Source organism: Prinia subflava, chromosome 17 (genome assembly GCF_021018805.1).
Source record: "Prinia subflava isolate CZ2003 ecotype Zambia chromosome 17, Cam_Psub_1.2, whole genome shotgun sequence".
Taxonomy (NCBI): Eukaryota; Metazoa; Chordata; class Aves; order Passeriformes; family Cisticolidae; genus Prinia; species Prinia subflava.
The window spans coordinates 2,741,675-2,758,790 of NC_086263.1; the positions used below are offsets into that span (position 1 = coordinate 2,741,675).

Genomic DNA, 17,116 nt, shown 5'->3' on the forward strand with positions numbered 1-17,116 from the left:
TTAAAGGGATCCTTGAGCGCAGGCGCTCGGGAAACAGGAGGTGGGGTTGGACACGCTCCTGAGTCACCTGGCCGGAAGTTTCCCCCAGTCCTTCAAAGGAATAGGAGGCAGGAGAACTGTCATAAGTGTAAGGACTTGATGCCATTAATGGTTCTAATCCTGAAATCAGAAGTTCTTAAGGGCTTTTCCTTGTTCTTGAAGCTCTAAAATGTGAGATGAGGCAGGATATTTCAGTCGGAGAATACCTACAACAATTGCCTAGTCCAACTGCCTGACCAAAAGCTAAAGATACTATTTTTATTATGGGTTCAACTAATGAACTGGAGGTTGGACTAGGTGATCTCCAGAGGTCCCTTCCAACCCTAACTACTCCATGATTATTATTAACCTTCATTTGCACAGTTTCCTTGCCAGCTGTTCCACTGAGATCAGATTTTCCCACCTTCCAGGTAATTTGGCCCTTTTTTTGCAGGTAGTGTGGAGCCACGGGTGCCACACCTCCTCACACGAGGACAGCAGCAGCAGCACAGGTCCCTGTCACCCTCTCTGACGTGTAGGAAGAACACCTTCTTCCCTTTCTCACCTGCAGAGGGGCTCAGACAAGTACAGCAAGACAAGACAGGGGCTGTTCACCCCTCTGGCCAGCTCTGCTGTGCTCCCCAGGATGAGTCCGTGCATTCCCTGCTGCACTGGGAGCTGCCCAGCACAGCACTGCCAGCCTTTGGGCAGTTTTCCAGCCAGCATTAACAGAACAGCCCAGATCTCACCCCGGATTTCAAGCAGCACTGACTGAGGTGTGCACAGGGCATTTCCCCAGCAGGGAGCTCGAGGGGTCACTGCAGCCACACGTGGGTTTTGTCCCCAGCCCTGCACAGGTCAGACAAGCTGGACCTTCTAATCACTGGAAAGAGAATAATCCAATTGTTTGAAATTGTTCTAATGCTTCTAATTGTTTGAAAAAGAAAGCAGCAGATTTGTTTTATACTTCTTAAGTTGTTTCCTTTAATAGGAAATGCTGCTTTACTCTACCTTGTGCTTCGAAACAAACGTTTGCCTTCCAAAAATATACAGTGTACACATACTCTGTAGCTATAGATACAAACATTTACAAAGAAACAAGCAGGCTGGAGTGGAATAGCTTGGAAAAAATCATACAAGGCCTTCCCTTCTGGCCCTCCCACAGCCACAGCAGCCGGGCTCGCTGTGCTGTGAACAGCTCCGGGCTGCTGCAAAACACGATTGAGTGTCATACCCTTGGAGCAAGAAAATTTCCACACGCTGCAGAGGTTTGGAACTGATGTTGCCCATTCCCATCCCCTCCTTCTGTCCCTGTGAAGTGCCCCAGCATCTCCCCCCACACCCAGACCCAGCGCGGGCCCTGCGCTGCCCGAGGGCACCGCCCGGTGCGGGCGGGCTCAGCTCTGCTTCAAGGGGAGAACGCGGCTCCGGGGCACAGGGAAACGCGGCTCCGGGCACAGGAGAACGCGGCTCCAGGGCACAGGAGAACACGGCTCCCAGCAGAGGGAAATGCGGCTCCGGGCACAGGAAAACGCGGCTCTGGGGCACAGGAGAACGCGGCTCCCAGCAGAGGAGAACGCGGCTCCCGGCACAGGAGAACGCGGCTCCAGGGCACAGGAGAACGCGGCTCCGGGCACAGGAAAACGCGGCTCCGGGCACAGGAAAACGCGGCTCCCGGCACAGGAGAACGCGGCTCCGGGCACAGGAGAACGCGGCTCCGGGCACAGGAAAACGCGGCTCCGGGCACAGGAGAACGCGGCTCCAGGCACAGGAGAACGCGGCTCCAGGCACAGGAGAACGCGGCTCCAGGCACAGGAGAACGCGGCTCCAGGCACAGGAGAACGCGGCTCCAGGCACAGGGGAACGCGGCTCCCGGCACAGGGGAACGCGGCTCCCGGCACAGGAGAACGCGGCTCCGGGCAGAGGAGAACGCGGCTCCGGGCACAGGAGAACGCGGCTCCGGGCACGGGAGAACACGGCTCCCAGCAGAGGAGAACGCGGCTCCCGGCACAGGAGAACGCGGCTCCAGGCACAGGAGAACGCGGCTCCAGGCACAGGGGAACGCGGCTCCCGGCACAGGGGAACGCGGCTCCCGGCACAGGAGAACGCGGCTCCGGGCAGAGGAGAACGCGGCTCCGGGCACGGGAGAACGCGGCTCCGGGCACGGGAGAACACGGCTCCCAGCAGAGGAGAACGCGGCTCCCGGCACAGGAGAACACGGCTCCCAGCAGAGGAGAACGCGGCTCCGGGCACAGGAGAACGCGGCTCCGGGCACAGGAGAACGCGGCTCCAGGCACAGGAGAACGCGGCTCCGGGCACAGGAGAACGCGGCTCCCGGCACAGGAGAACGCGGCTCCCGGCACAGGAGAACGCGGCTCCGGGCACAGGAGAACGCAGCTCCGGGGCACAGGAGAACGCGGCTCCCGGCAGAGAACGCGGCTCCCGGCACAGGAGAACGCGGCTCCAGGCACAGGAGAACGCGGCTCCCGGCACGGGAGAACGCGGCTCCCGGCACGGGAGAACGCGGCTCCCGGCACAGGAGAACGCGGCTCCGGGCACAGGAGAACGCGGCTCCGGGCACAGGAGAACGCGGCTCCAGGCAGAGGAGAACGCGGCTCCGGGCACAGGAGAACGCGGCTCCGGGCACAGGAGAACGCGGCTCCGGGCACAGGAGAACGCGGCTCCGGGCAGAGGAGAATGCGGCTCCCGGGCGTTCAGTTCTCATCTGCAGGCCCCCGGGAGGCCGGGATGCCCCGGGGCTAGCGGATGGGCCGGTACGGGAAGCTCATCCCGGGGATGAAGGTCTGCACGGGGTGCGCAGGCAGCGCGGGGTGCGCGGGGTAGCCCAGCGGAGGCGTGTGGATGTGCGGGTAGAAGCCGGGGGGCAGCGCCCCGTGCGTCGGCTGCTGTACCGGGCCTGAAATCACCAGCTGGAGCAGGCTGTGGAGAGAGATTCGGACAGGAGGGAGATTATTAGAGGAGCTTTTGTCGTGGCTCTAAGGACAATTCGCATCCAACTCACAGCGCTGCTGAGAGCCGAGAGAACAGTGACACAATTATGTGCTTCACAGCTTCCAGAAGACTTTTTTCCCCTTTCCTCCCCCTTTTATTTCAAGTTTTGCTCTTTTTGCAAAAAGGCAAGAAGCAATTGCGCTTAAAGTCAGGTAAAATCAGTGGGGAATTAGAGATGGGGCAATTTAGGGGCAGGTTCCTTGCTGGAATTTCATTTCCCTTTCCTGTGCCATTGTTATAACACAGGCTGGGCAGGATAACCTGCAGGTGGGAGCACTGAGGCTCCTTTCTGTCAGGAATCCAGGGAAGAAGCAGCCAGCACTGTGTCACCTTCATCCTTGTGCTAAAGTCCACGTGAATAAAGTCCAAATCCCACAAAGACAGATTTTCAGAGGGAATTTTGTCTCAGCAGCCCTTGAGTGTCTTGGAACATGCATCAAAAGCAACAAAGCTGCAAAAAGTTTCTTACTTGTTATGTGGTAGCCTGGAGCACACAGTCCTCAAGTCATCTGAAAGAGGACACAAGATTAACAATACGGATAAAGCAGAAATTAGAGTAGTTTTCCTCTCTGCTGTCCTTTCCAGGAAGGTCAGATTACTGAATAATCATTAATTTTACTGAATAATTGCTGATTATTGAATGATCAGTAATCTGTCACCATCATCATTCAGCAAGAAATCCAGAATCTCTCCTTTGTAGATAAACACAACCCCCCAAAACACTGAACTTTCTGGTATTTCAGCAGCCCCCTACACTGAATTACCTTCCACAGGAGGAACTCAGAATGTTCCAGATAAGAACAAACACACCTGAAATCAGCCCTCAGATCAAAAACCTCTGATTTCTGGTTGTTCTTATAACACTCAAGAGTTATTTTATAAAAGACTAGGAAGAAGAACATTGAAATTTGACCAGCAGCACTGGTTCAGCCAGGACAAAAGCATCAGATCCCTGCTTAGGCAGAGGCCACTCTCTGCAGCTGTGGTCTGCACTAAGTGTCCCAGCTGTTGGAGGGCTTCAAGCCTTCTGGTATAACCTAAAATTGCCTGTTTTCAAGAGAACAGAACAAGAAAAGAGCCTGTGAGGCTGACCCTGCCCTGTGTTGGGCCACTTCCCTTTTATCTCTCTGCATGTCTTTTGGAAAGTACTGGCTTTGGAGACAGGAAAGTCAGACAAAAGCCACGTCAGCAGCCCCTTTTTTGTGTGTTTAACTGAATTTGGACAGACTGTAATGGGGTCTCATTACAGGTGAGCTGAAGTCTCAGAAATGTCAGTTGAAGAGGTGTTATTTGCTTTTCAAATTCTTTGTCTAGCACACCCACCCAAGGGTTTATGTGCTTCACAGCCTCTCCTCCAGCAGGCAAGCTCAGAGAACTTAAACTGAAGCCAAATCAAGCAGTGCTTTTTAAACAGCTCCAGGCAGTTCTGAGGGGAACAAAGTGTCCCCATGCCAGACACCCAGACAGAACCCCTGGTGCACAGAGCAGGGCTGTGGATCAGTCCCCAGCCCTGCAAAGCAATGCCTGACACCCATAGCAGTGATCTCTCCTCTCCTATCCTCCATCCAGCTATTTTTCCTGAACTGTTTTGTGCACTACCACTCTCTAAGAGGGAAAAATTACTAATTATGCTGTGAACACCTTGATCTTTACTCCCCTCACTCCAAAACTGCCTCTTGGAACTTCTGCACCCTGGAGGAGAAGAATCCCATGCCAGGTCTCTGCCAGCCCTATGGACCGCTCACCTCTGGTGCACAGGAGAGCTCCTGATGCCATGGCCACTTGCAGAGCCTGAGCCAGCCTGTCCAGAGCAAGTTCAATCTCTTTGGACGCATTGAGAGGATTGAGTTCATCAGACAGTCTGTTAATGTCCTCCACCAGAGGAACCACGTGGTCGAAGGGTACCAGCCCCAGGCGCCCGTAAAGGTTCTTCTCTGTCAAATGCCCCTGGAGCATCATAAGAACCTGCAGGACACTCAGATGCAGCTTGGAATACAGCTGGTGGCAATCCCTGTCTTCCCCTGAGGCCGAGTCCTTGGCAATTTTGCTGGGAGGGTGTCCATTGGAGAGAGAGGCTTTCTTCTTCCTCTTGTAGGCCAAGGGGGCCTTGACGCACCAGCGGATGAGGCCGGTGAGCGGGGTGAGCTCCAGGAAGCCCATGGGCAGGTTGGCTGCAATGGGAGTGTTCAGGAAGGTGATGAGGACCAGGCGAGGGTCCTCGAAGATCCAGGACACGATCAGCTCCAGCAGATCCGAGGGGGGGATGAGGTCGTCTGCAGGGAGGAAGGTGACTGCTGGGTAAGCTGAGCCTTGCACTGAAGCACAGGACTTTAATTTAGGCTCTAATTAGTCTCTCTCACACACCCATCCTACACTGTCCCAATTACAATTTCAGAACCTCCCCAATTCTGCTGGTTTTCCCAAGACACCAAAGGCAGTTTGTTCCAGGGAAGACACAACTGTGTACCTGTCACCTTCACCTTCCCCACCTATTCCAAAGACACCACCAAACAATGATATTTATTCCCTTTCCCAGCAAAGCTTCTTTTGTCATTTTCTTCTCTGCCACCCATCATCTGCTCATTTTTTCCCTAATTTCAGTCTCCATTTATTCCTTGCCACGGGATGTACAATGGGCAAGGGAAATAGGAAAAACTTGTTGGGTGAAGAGAAGGAAGTGCCAATAATTTAACTCATTTCTTTTAATACTTACTTACCTAAACAAACATGTTTTGTGGAATGAAACAACAAAAAAATCACATGACAGGTAAAGGACTATAAGATTATGTAAAGTTTCAGGTGGGAAGTGAAAGATGGTCATGAACTTGCCTACAGACAAGAGAAACCCTGACACATCATCCTGTCACAGGGGGAATGCTGGATTGGAAGAGCAAGCTCCCTTTTCTTGTGTCACCAAGAACATCTCAAATAAACTAAGGAATTAAAAAGTTACTTCCTATGACTCAAGTTATTTCCTTTCTGATGTGTCTTCTGACATGCTGATGGGATATAAAATATGCTCTGACCCAACCAAATACTTTGTTAAAACAACATAGAGGCTAAGCCTGAACCTCTCTTTCACTCTCAGTAATGCCAAGCTGTTTATCTGGAGAAGAGTGTGCAAAGTATTTCCTTCATCCATAATAGCATTTGCTTTTCTGGATTATAGGTGGTGTTGGCATTTAGTGTATGGTTGTTCTCTGGTCTACCATGAGCTTCCTGTGGTTGAGTAGAGCTAAATCACCCTTATTTTAGACACCTAAAAGTGCCTGAGCAACAGGTTGTACCACTGGCAGGTCACACACAGAGTTAAAGAGTGCACTGGAGTTATGTTGTTGACTGTGTTTCTCACCACTGTTCCATGGAAATCCTGCTCCAGCTTGCCAACATTCAGAACCTGTTTCTCCCCTTTTTGGAAGGGACAGGAGTGACAGGCAGCCCTGAGTCTCCCTCAGGGCTAACGGAGCCCAGACAGATCAACTTTCACTCCCAGAGCTGCTCAGTCAACAAGGTCCCATGTCCTTTGCCCTCTGTGGAGGACAACGCCCTTTGTGTCAGATGTTCCTGGCTGCTGCTCCAGCAAAGACTCTCCCTTGTTTCCCAGAGAAGCTGTGGACTCCAAATCCCTGGAAGTGTCCAAGGCCACGCTGGACAGGGCTTGGAGCAACCTGGTCTAGTGGAAAGTGTCCCTATCCAGGGCAGGGGGTGGAACAAGATGAGCTTTAGGGTCCATTCCAACCCAAACCAGGCTGGCATTCTAAGTCAGCCATGGAGAGGTTATTTTTATTCTCACCCCAGTGCCAGATGAGGCAACAGCCACACCCCTGAGCTGCTTCTGGCAATAATTACATGGTAACACCTCTTTAGGATGCCGGCAGTTAAATCTCTTGCAACAGTTAATTCACCGTGCATCACTGCACCTCTTCCTTGAAAAGACACAGCTGGAAAACACTCACCTGAAGAGAGGTCGTAGAGAGCTGTGACTGATGTGATGAACTGGCAGCAGAAGCGAGGGCTGGCAGTGAAGATCTGCCTCAGGGTCTGGATGGAGCCTGGCACCAGGTTGCAGTAGTCATCGACCAGGGCTCGGGCCAGCCTCACACAGAACACGGCCGGGGTCCGCTGCAGGGAAAGCACCCAGGGGACACCAGGTCAGAGCTGTCACAGGCTGCTCCAACCCCCGTGTCCCCCCTTCCCACATGGCACTGTGGTTGCTCTCTGTCAGCACATCAAACACCCACTCCCACAGAAATAAAATCACTGTACTGCAATATTAAAATAGATGGTGATATTTTGAGTTCATGGTATCTGCGGATTAAAATTGAAACTTTCTAGATCAATATTTCAATTTAGAGATTTTTGTTTTACTACCTCAGCAACATTTCTTCCCTGTGAGGGTGGTGAGGCCCTAGCACAAGTTGCCCAGAGAAGCTTCTCTAACCTGGCCTGGAAGTGTTCAAGGCCACACTGGACAGGGCTTGGAACAACCTGGGATGGATAGTGGGAAGTGTCCCTGCCCATGGCAGTGGGTGAAATGGGATGAGCTTTAAAGTCCCTTCCATCACAAACCATTCTGTGGTTCAATGATTCTAACAGGTCTGTAGCTCAACTGGTTCAGTCCCAGAGCAACCGCTTAAGTTGCCATGCCTGATATTTTTAATGTGGAAAATATTCTGTAGAATTCTCACATCACTTAAAATCTGCCATCTGAAATAAAAATACCCCTTCTGCTATCCAGGCAATATCCCACCCTGCCCTCCCCAAGGCTCGCCGTGTGGGAGAAAAGGGACCCCGAGGAAGCAGTGCTGGTCCTCCTCCCTCCCAGCACAGCCTTCCTGCCCCTGCTCCTTTGCCAGCTGTGACCTCTGCACTTCCCACAAGGGCAGCAGGGACAAAGGTGCACTCCCCAAAGCCCACAGTGGGGAACCTCAGTGGGAAAGGAGAAGACAGAGGTGAGCCCCAACCTCCTGCATTCACAGAGGATAGAGACAGGTACTTTGTGTCCTGATTTCAAGAGAGGGGTTTGCCTCTTCCACACACAAACCTGCACATCAGGAAGGGTTTATTCCCCAGACTCCAGTCAGCTTCTTCAGGCAATGTGACCATAACTGCCCAGGTCTGTTCCCTGTGTTGGTCAAACCCTCCACTCAGCCCTTTCAATATGCAGGGTTTGTGAGGGATTACTGAAACCCTCACTGACAGTAAAAAAACCACCCAAACAACCTTTTTCTTCCAGTGCAGCACATGAATGGATTGGCAAAGCTCTCCCTGATCCAGAGCACAGGGATGGACATGAGCACAGACATGGGGGCAGCTGGAACTGCCAGGGAGGAGCAGATGACTGTGACCAGCTGTGCCCCAGTTCCCTGTGCCCACCCTGGAGCAGCCCCTGACCCCTCCCCAAGGCAGCCATGCCTGCACAGGAGCTGTACCTGCAGCCAGAAGGCAGCACACTCCAGCACAGGCACCCTGCAGACAGCCACTGCCATGGAAACCAGCTTCCCCAGCAAAGCCATCCTGCTGTCATCTGCTTTGTTCCCTTGGGGGCTGAAGAGAGATGAGAAGATGACCTGCCGGACTGAGTCCTTGGTCTGCTCTTGGAAATAATTGCACATGATCTCAAGGAGCTGAAGTTCCTGGAAGGGGGTCAGTCTCTGCAAGAAAACAAAAGCAAAGCTGTAGAATACATGGAGCTTCCTGAAGGGCCACGAATCAAGTGAAAAGACAGGAACAGGAAGGGCTCAGAGCTTCCCTTTGGGCTGAGGGACCCAGTCCTCATGCACAGCACACACATTCAAGCTTCTTGAACCACCACTGCATTTATCTGGTGACACTGCAAAGCTCCAGGCTTCATTTGAACACCTGGATACCCAATGCTGGTGCTTACTGCACCCGCAGGTGCTGCCCAACAACTGAGAGACAAAACTGACATTGCTGGAGGGGGAAATATTTCCTCCCTCTGCAAATAACTGCACTGAGGACACTGCTGGGCAGCTGGGGGGCAGAGCTGGACTCAGCAGCACTGAGGGCTGCAGGGCCATGCACCCCAGTGTACCACCAGCAGCTGTGGCTTCTGACTGCTGCTCTGAGCCCCCCAAAAGCCCCGGTAGGGCCCAGCTGCAGCAGCCAGGGCTGTGGGCAGTCCCCAGGGCCCCCAGGCCCACCACACCTCCTCGGGGCCCTGAATCCTGGCCAGTCCATCGGGGATTGCCACCGGCCCCCTCCCTGCAAAAGAAACTTATCACCAGCACCCCAGGGACGCCGTGCTGTCCTCTTGGGGCCTCAGTCTCCAGCAGCAGAGCCTCAGGACCCAATCCTGCCCATCTTAGCCCTCAGTCTCCAGCAGCAGCGCCTCAGGACCCAATCCTGCCCATCTTAGCCCTCAGTCTCCAGCAGCAGCGCCTCAGGACCCAATCCTGCCCATCTTAGCCCTCAGTCTCAAGCAGCAGCGCCTCAGGACCCAATCCTGCCCATCTAAGCCCTCAGTCTCCAGCAGCAGCCCTTGCTAGAGGGAGCCTGTCCTGTTCTGCGGCCTCAGGCTGCAGCAAGGGATCATGTCCTGAGCTGCTGGCTCCTGCCCTCCACCCCGCCGCCTCCCGGGCCGTCCCGCTGGGCCCGGTGTCCCCCCGCACCTTGGGCGGCGCGCCGCGCTCCTTGGGGACCTGGAAGAGGAACTCCTCGACCAGATCGGTGGGGCCCTTGTCCACGAGCGGCAGCGGCGCGTTCTGCAGCTGGCTGCTGAAGTAGATGTCCAGGTGGTACAGCACCTCCTTGGCGGCGCTCAGCGCGTCCCGCCGCAGCAGCGAGTGCCGGATGTCGCTCATGGCCCCGGCCCGGTCCCGGTCCCGGCCCGGCCCGGCCCCGCTCGGCGCGGCCTCCCCTCGGCGGCGCGGACGGGCGGGCGCTACGGCGGCTCGGCCGGGACAAAAACGGCCACGCGCAGCCGCCGCCGGCAGCGCCCCCTGGCGGGCCCACCCGCGGGGGGTGAGGGGGGCCCGGCCGGGAGGGGAGCGGGGATGGGCAGGGGGAGCTGGGCATGGCGGGGAGCCTGTCCTGAGGGACCGAGACAGGGGCTCTCAGCCGCGGGGGGAGCCTGGCCCTGAGGGAGTCTTGGCCCTGAGAGAGTCTTGGCCCCGGGGGCTGGTGCTGGGGTTGCGTCAAGAGGGTCTCAGCGTGGAGGGGTCTGGATGTGGGGGATGCGGGCCCTGGGGCTGGTCCTTGGGCTGGCTCAGGGCTTGTGAGAGAACTGGCCCTGGGCAGGTCTTGGCCCTGGGGCTTAGCCTTGGGGGGAGTATTGGCCCTGAGGGTGGTGCAGCCCTGGGGGTCTTGGCAGGAAAGGGGCCTTCCTTGTGGGTTTTGGCCCAGAAGTGGTGTTAAGCCCTGGGACTCTGTCTTGAGGGGGTCTTCGCCCGGGTGAGACAGGATCTGGGGGGACTTTGGTTCAGCAGGGTCTTGGTCCTGGGTCTGGCCCCTGTAGGATGGATGGCCCCTGACCTGAAGAGGGATTGACCCTGGAGGGCCTTGGCTGGGACACCTGCCCCGGGTCCAAGCTGGGAAGCGTTTTGGGGGGTCTAGGCCCAGCCCTGATCCCACTGTGGAGCACCCCTTCTCTGGAGGGGGCTTGGCTCCAGGGGAGGGCTGCCAGGGCCCCGCAGCCCCCTAGGGATCCCTGCACACTGCAGGGCTCTCCTAGGAAACACGGCAGCTGCCCTTGGAGCCCTGGACAGCAGCCAAGGCCAGCGGGACAGCGCTGGGGAGTGGGTGGGGTGCAGGGCTGCCCCCCCCAGCTCTGCATTGATGCCTTGAGGCTGAAACAGAGGCTAGACAGAGCGAAAGGAACAAAATGAGTGTTTATTCAAGCCCATGCCCTTGCGTCTCCAGACCCACAGAAGTGGCCCAGCCCAAATATTTCCAAGACGGAGACGAAAAAAGGGGAGTTGTCCCCAGATCTTGTCCCTTTTACAAGTTTCCATTCATTTGCATATAGCAGTGCACTGTTCTATCAATAACCCCGAATCAGCGAACACCATCCTCTCGGCTTGCCCTTCTCTTCCCGGTTGTTTGTGCTCTGGCCTGGAGCTTGGAGACAATGTCCTTGAACAAGACTGCCCTACCCCCATCACCCCGTGAAGATCCTAGCACCACTCAGTGCTATCAGACAAAACAGAAAAACCCAGCCCTAAGGCATCAGCATGGCCCCCAGGGACGGGGCCTGAGCCAGGTCACCTCCTGGGAGGCTCTGGGGATGGGCACCATGGCAGGGGTTTGTCATTTTTATGGGACTTTTGGCTTCGCACCCAAAGACCACTCTGGGATGGCTCCTGCTGGCCCCAGCACGCTCACAGCTTGTTGGAAATGCGGACTGCTGGATGGAAATGATTCATGTTGGTGAAATAAACACTTTTTAAGAGAATTTGTATCTGGTGATGAGTGGGAGCTGCCCATGCCATGTATAGGGAAGCTGCTGATCCCCACAAAAGGTGTGTGGGATTCGTTTCACCTTGCAGAGCTCTTGTTGGCATTTTAATCCCTTCTCAATCTTACCTGTGAAGGGAAGCATTGGCAGAGGTTGAAAGCGTTCTTTTTTCACTGAGCAGACCTTTGCTTCCGTGAAAAATGCCATATGGAGCCTGCGGCCTCACCTGACCCTTGTCGGGGCAACCACTTGGCAAGGAGAGAGTGTCCCTCTCCATAAATGCAGGTGCAGATCCTTCCCCTTCCAGAGTTCCTGGACGACATCAAAGGTAGGTCCTGCTCCCCTCTTGTCCCTCACCCCCCAGGAGCTCCCCTTGACAGTGTCACCTCCTGCAGCTCAATTTTACCACAGTGCTCTGCTGGGCCAAACCTGGGTGCAGCTCAGGGATGAGTTTGTCCCTTGTAGGTGCCTCTGCCCAGGAGGTTCAGAGGCTGCTGTGCTCTCCAGGAATGGGGAGGATTTATGGGGCTTTGGGTGATTTTTGATGTGACCAAATCATGGCATTACCAAATTGCTGCATTATCAAATGAAGGGACTGTGGTATTAGGGGGAAGTTTGCAGCAAGAGTGCAAGTGGGAAAAGTGAGGATTTAACTAGAGCAGCTGCCCCAGATGGAAAAGTGAGCCTGGGGCCAGCAAATCCTTCCTCAGGCTGATATTTGGTGTGCCGAAAGCTGGAGAATTTGCCCATCCTCTCAACCTGTCAGCTCTGGGTGAGTTCAGGCATTCAGAAACCCAGGCTTGGGCAGGGCTCAGGGCTCAGGTCCCACACGCTGGTGAAATATTACCCCAGGCAGCTGAGTACCACGGGAAATACTTCCCAAATGCCTTCCCCCCGGGTGGAAGCTGCAGCACTGCCTCTGCAGAGGGTCCTGAGGGAGTCAGCCTGGGTGAGGATGGGGCAGGGGCACTGCTGGGGGATGGGGGGCAGGGGAGGGGCAGGTTACCCCTGGTGAGGATGCTCCAGGCAGTGAGGAAGGTGGAAGGGGTGTCACGGAGGATCCATCACTTGCTCTGTACCAGCACAGCTGCTGTAGGGTCTTTGGAGTCTCTAGCACTGATCCAGGGAAAGGTGGGAAAGGCACAAGCCAAAGGATTTGGGGTCCCTGGCCACTGCAGGGGCCAGAAGAGGTGCCCAGGCTGAGCTCTTCCTCATGGGGAATGAGGAAGTGACTGCTCTGTGTCACCATGAAATGGCATTTACTTGTGTGCCAGGGAATTTTCCGCTCCAGTCTTGTGAGTGATCTGGCCTCCTTCCAGGAGGGACAGGTAGGATGAGGCCCCATGCAACAGAGGTGTACAATCCCTGCATCCTGGTGGTTCACCTGTTCAGAAAACAGACACCTCCCAGTATGGCCAGTGGGAACACCCTGGTCATCCCTGCTGTCTGTCCCAAATCCCCCTCCCAGCCAGGAGAGCTGAGCCCCTCCTGCACCTCTGCACAGGATGGCAGCCTCGAGGCTGGTGTTGTCGCTGCTGGTCGCAGCTCTGCTGCAGCACGTGGCCACCACGCTGAAGATCGGCGCCTTCAACATCAAAGCCTTTGGGGACACCAAGATGTCCAACCAGACCGTTGCAAATATCATCTACTCTGTGAGTGGGGGGAGAGGAGCAGGCCTGGACATGCTCTGCTCTTTGGGATGCAACCAGCTTGGGCAGTGGGACACCTGCTTCATCTGTCCATCCATCCATCCATCCATCCATCCATCCATCCATCCATCCATCCATCCATCCACCCGTCCATCCATCCGTCCATCCATCCATCCATCCATCCATCCATCCATCCATCCATCCATCCATCCATCCATCCATCCATCCATCCATCCATCCATCCGTCCATCCATCCATCCGTCCATCCATCCACCCGTCCATCCATCCATCCACCCGTCCATCCATCCATCCATCCATCCACCCATCCATCCATCCATCCACCCGTCCATCCATCCATCCATCCATCCATCCATCCATCCATCCATCCATCCATCCATCCATCCATCCATCCATCCATCCATCCATCCATCCATCTATCCATCCGTAGGTCCAAGCCTTCACTACCCACCCATCTGCTCTTCCCCCATCACCATCTCCCACCCCAGGCCATCTCCACTCTTGCCAGTCCCCAATCAAGGCTGGGTGACATTTGATGCCCCCAGGTCTCTCCCTTGAAGCAGCTGCTGGGTGGGTGGGTGCTGGACAGATAGGGCCCCTCCAAGCCAGGAGTGCCCTCTCCGGCCTGAGGTCCCTGCTGCCCTCCCATTGCCAGCCTGGGAGCCTTTGCAGCCCAGAACAGGCAACCAGGGGTGCCCCCCGAGCAGCTCCTGGCCAGGGGAGAGCAGCTCTGAGCTTGTCCCCCCAGATCCTGTCGGAGTACGACCTCGTTCTGGTGCAGGAGGTCCGGGATGCCGACCTGAGTGCTGTGAATAAACTCATGGACCAGCTCAACAGGTGACCCCAATGGCCTGGGTGGGAGTGGCTGCAAAGGGGGATTCTGGAATGGATTCCAGCCACGCCAGGGCACCTCTGGCACAGCTGGAGAGAGCCTGATGGATGCTGGGAAGCACCAGGAGCCTCCTCTCACTCTCTCCACCATTTGTTCCCAGTGCTGGGGGGTACCAATACAGCTCTTTGGCCAGCATGCCTCTGGGTCGGACCAGCTACAAGGAGCAGTACCTCTTCATCTACAGGTAAGGGATGCTGCCAGGTGCCACTGCTGCCCTCCCCAGCAGCCCCCAAAGGGGATGGGCACCTTTGGAGCCCTGGCTGTGGCAGTGCTGGGGGCTGCCCTGCTCTCCTCCCTCAGGCCAGACATAGTCTCTGTGCTGGGAAGCTACTACTACGACGATGGCTGCGAACCCTGTGGGACTGATACCTTCAGCAGGGAGCCCTTCATTGTGAAGTTCTCCTCTCCCACCACACGTGAGCAGAGCTGACGTTGGGGGATGCCCAGACCTGGCACAGGGTCCCCTCCATGCAGGGCTGAGCCCACATCTGCGCCTGCCAAACACAGGGGGGTTGCCAGCCTCCACCAGGGTCCCACCCATGGGTGCCCAGGGGTGCTATGTCCCTGCCCAGCATGGCCAGCAATGCCTGCTGTTTCCCACCATGTGCCATCTCCTACCAATCACCTCCCATCACCTGTCATCTCTCACCATGACCTCTCTCCAGCTGTGTGCCATCTCACATTCTCCAGCTGCTTCGTGTCCTACAGCCCATTATGTGCTACCTCCCATCTTGGGCCATACCCCACCATCTGTTTCCTCTGGCTGGGTGCCATCTCCCATCATCTGCCATCTCCTCTCACCTGTCCTCCCCCATCCCTTGTATCTCCCATCTTGTCCCATTTCCCACTTTGCTCCACTGCCTACCCCATGCCACCACCTCCACCTCCTGAGAACCTCCTCAGGGCACACACACAATCCCATCTCCTGCCCAAAACCATATTGGCTTGGAAATGTAAAAGGGAAACAAGCAGCAAACCCCAAATAATGCACGAAAGCATGCAGCTCCCCACTGGAATTTCCAGTCTGGGGAACAGGCAGAGCACCAAACTCAACACACCCTTTCCCTTCTACTGCTTTTCCTGGCCAGTAGCTGGGGCTGGGCCTGGGGGGGTTTCCTGGGTTCCCATTCCCTGTTCAAGGGCTGCACCAAGCCAGGGGCTGATGCTCAGCTGTCCAGCAGAGGTGCAGGAGTTCGTGTTGGTGCCTCTGCATTCCGAACCCAGCAGTGCCGCACAGGAGATCGATGCACTCTATGATGTCTACACCGATGTCATCAACAAGTGGGGGACTAAAGTAAGCAGCATGGGGGAGCTTGGGTCCTCCCCAGAGCAGCCAGGTGGGCAGGTGGGAGACCTCTTGTACCCATCAGAGCAGGTGCCACTCCTGGCAGGGAGCTGCTGGAAGGCCCTCCTGCCATTACTGGGGGCTTGTCCCTGCACATTGGGTCACCTCAGGGGGGTTTGTAGCCACCCCTTAAGATTTTAGGGAGCCCTTGCTGCCCTGTGAGGTGTGTGAGCAGGGACTCAGTGCTCTGCCCTGCAGGACATAATCCTTCTGGGCGATTTCAACGCTGACTGCTCCTACGTGACCAGCTCCCAGTGGCCGTCCATCCGCCTGCGCTGGCTCAGCGCCTGCCAGTGGCTCATCCCCGACAGCGCCGACACCACCGTGGCCGACACCACCGACTGCGCCTACGACCGGTGTGTGCCGGGCTAGAGCTGGCACGGGGGGTGGCACAGGGGGTGGCACGGGGGGTGGCACGGGGAGGACTGACAGGCACTGACAGCCCCGTGACGCCCCGGCAGCATCGTCGCCTGCGGCACCGCCCTGCGCCAAGGCATTGAACCCGGCTCCGCCACCGTCAACAACTTCAAGGAGAAATTGCACCTCCAGATGAAGGACGTGAGTGAGGGGCTGGGTGGGGCACCAGCATTGGGATCTGCCCCACTACAGCTCCTGGGAGCGTGGGAGGGCTCCCTGTTCCCAAGGGTGCACTAAGGGTGGCCTGACCCCAGCTGTTGTACTGAATCAACCCTCCAGATTGAGCATTTTGGGGTATGGTCTAAATTTTGGGGTTTGGAGTGGAGTGATGGGGTCCCAGCCAGCCATGACAGTGGCAGTGGGTCCAGATGAGCTCAGGGTTTATGAGTTGACTCTGGTGAGAGTGACTCTGCTCTCCCTCAAATGCAGGCTTTGGCTGTCAGCGACCATTTCCCAGTGGAGGTGACCCTGAAAGCCCAGTGAGCCTGTCCCCACACCAGGAGCTACCAGGACACCTCAGCACATATCCCTCGTGGGAGCCCACATGCTACTGGTGCCAGCCAAGCTGTCCACTGTCTCTGCAAGGAGTTCTTGGGCTTTTGTGGAAGTGCTATGCTTTTTGATTCTATTAAAAATGAGCCTTTTCCTGCCTCTGCAGCTCTGGAAGGGAGGGCCTTTCAGTCTCGCCAGCAGTCCCTGGTGCCCCAGCCCCTCATCCCTGTGCCAGAGAGCCAGGGATGTCCCCAGGGCTGGGGCACCTGCTGCCATCAAGAGACCTGGACCCGTGGGGTAGGGAGCGCTCAGCTGATGGCAGCAAAAGCCGGGCCTCGGGGAAGGGGCCGGGGGGCTCCAGGCTGTGCAGGGTGCAGGATCCCCTTCCACAGGATGCTCCCACCCTGACGGAGCCTGCGTGGCTGCAGGGCTGCTGACAGGGCACTGACAGCGAGGGCGCAGGGAGGACGTGAGTCACTGCCCAGGGGGTTCGGTGCTTCCCAGGGGGTTTCGGTGCCGACACAGCACCGAGGGACACAGGAGTCACCCCGAGACTGGGTGTGAGGATGCAAAACCTGGTGGTGCACATGAGAGCCTGGCAAGTCCTGGCACGAGCAGTCGTCAGAGCCAGCTGCTCTGTTGTCATCCTGGGGTGATGTCATGGGCCATGGTGACGCTGTGGACTGGCATGGGGAATGCCAGCCCTCCTGGGGCTACTTTGGGTCACCAGTGGGGCTGTTCTGGGTACCCTGGGGCTGCTGCAGGGGTTCACAGCCATCCCCTCTTGCCGTGGCTGGTCAGGCTGCTCACCTGCCTGACCCAGACTCCGGCCATTTCCTTCTCTTCCCTCTAATTAC

General features: G+C 56.5%; 2 protein-coding genes across 4 annotated transcripts; one reads left to right on the plus strand and one right to left on the minus strand.

The window, feature by feature from the left end:
• Nucleotides 1-973: 973 nt before the first annotated feature.
• INTS15 (integrator complex subunit 15) lies at nt 974-9,942 on the minus strand. The gene is made up of 6 exons (XM_063414797.1): nt 9,663-9,942; nt 8,463-8,684; nt 6,987-7,152; nt 4,776-5,303; nt 3,500-3,539; nt 974-2,958 (listed from the first exon to the last, which is right to left on the minus strand). The coding sequence occupies exons 1-6, from the start codon at nt 9,852-9,854 to the stop codon at nt 2,778-2,780; spliced, it is 1,329 nt and encodes a 442-aa protein (XP_063270867.1). The 5' UTR covers nt 9,855-9,942; the 3' UTR covers nt 974-2,777.
• A 1,762-nt stretch (nt 9,943-11,704) lies between these two features.
• On the plus strand, nt 11,705-16,417 carry LOC134559436 (deoxyribonuclease-1-like). Of its 3 annotated transcripts, none has more exons than XM_063414188.1 (9): nt 11,705-11,774; nt 12,951-13,098; nt 13,862-13,950; nt 14,106-14,189; nt 14,306-14,421; nt 15,184-15,299; nt 15,549-15,706; nt 15,812-15,908; nt 16,197-16,417. In XM_063414188.1, exons 2-9 carry the CDS (start codon nt 12,952-12,954, stop codon nt 16,248-16,250), a joined length of 861 nt encoding a protein of 286 aa, XP_063270258.1. In that variant the 5' UTR covers nt 11,705-11,774; nt 12,951; the 3' UTR covers nt 16,251-16,417. The 3 variants fall into 3 exon arrangements, with proteins under 3 accessions (XP_063270258.1, XP_063270257.1, XP_063270259.1); XM_063414187.1 differs by lacking the exon at nt 11,705-11,774 and adding an exon at nt 12,303-12,395; XM_063414189.1 differs by lacking the exon at nt 11,705-11,774 and adding an exon at nt 12,303-12,395 and having other exon boundaries at nt 15,187-15,299.
• The last annotated feature ends 699 nt before the right edge of the window (nt 16,418-17,116 follow it).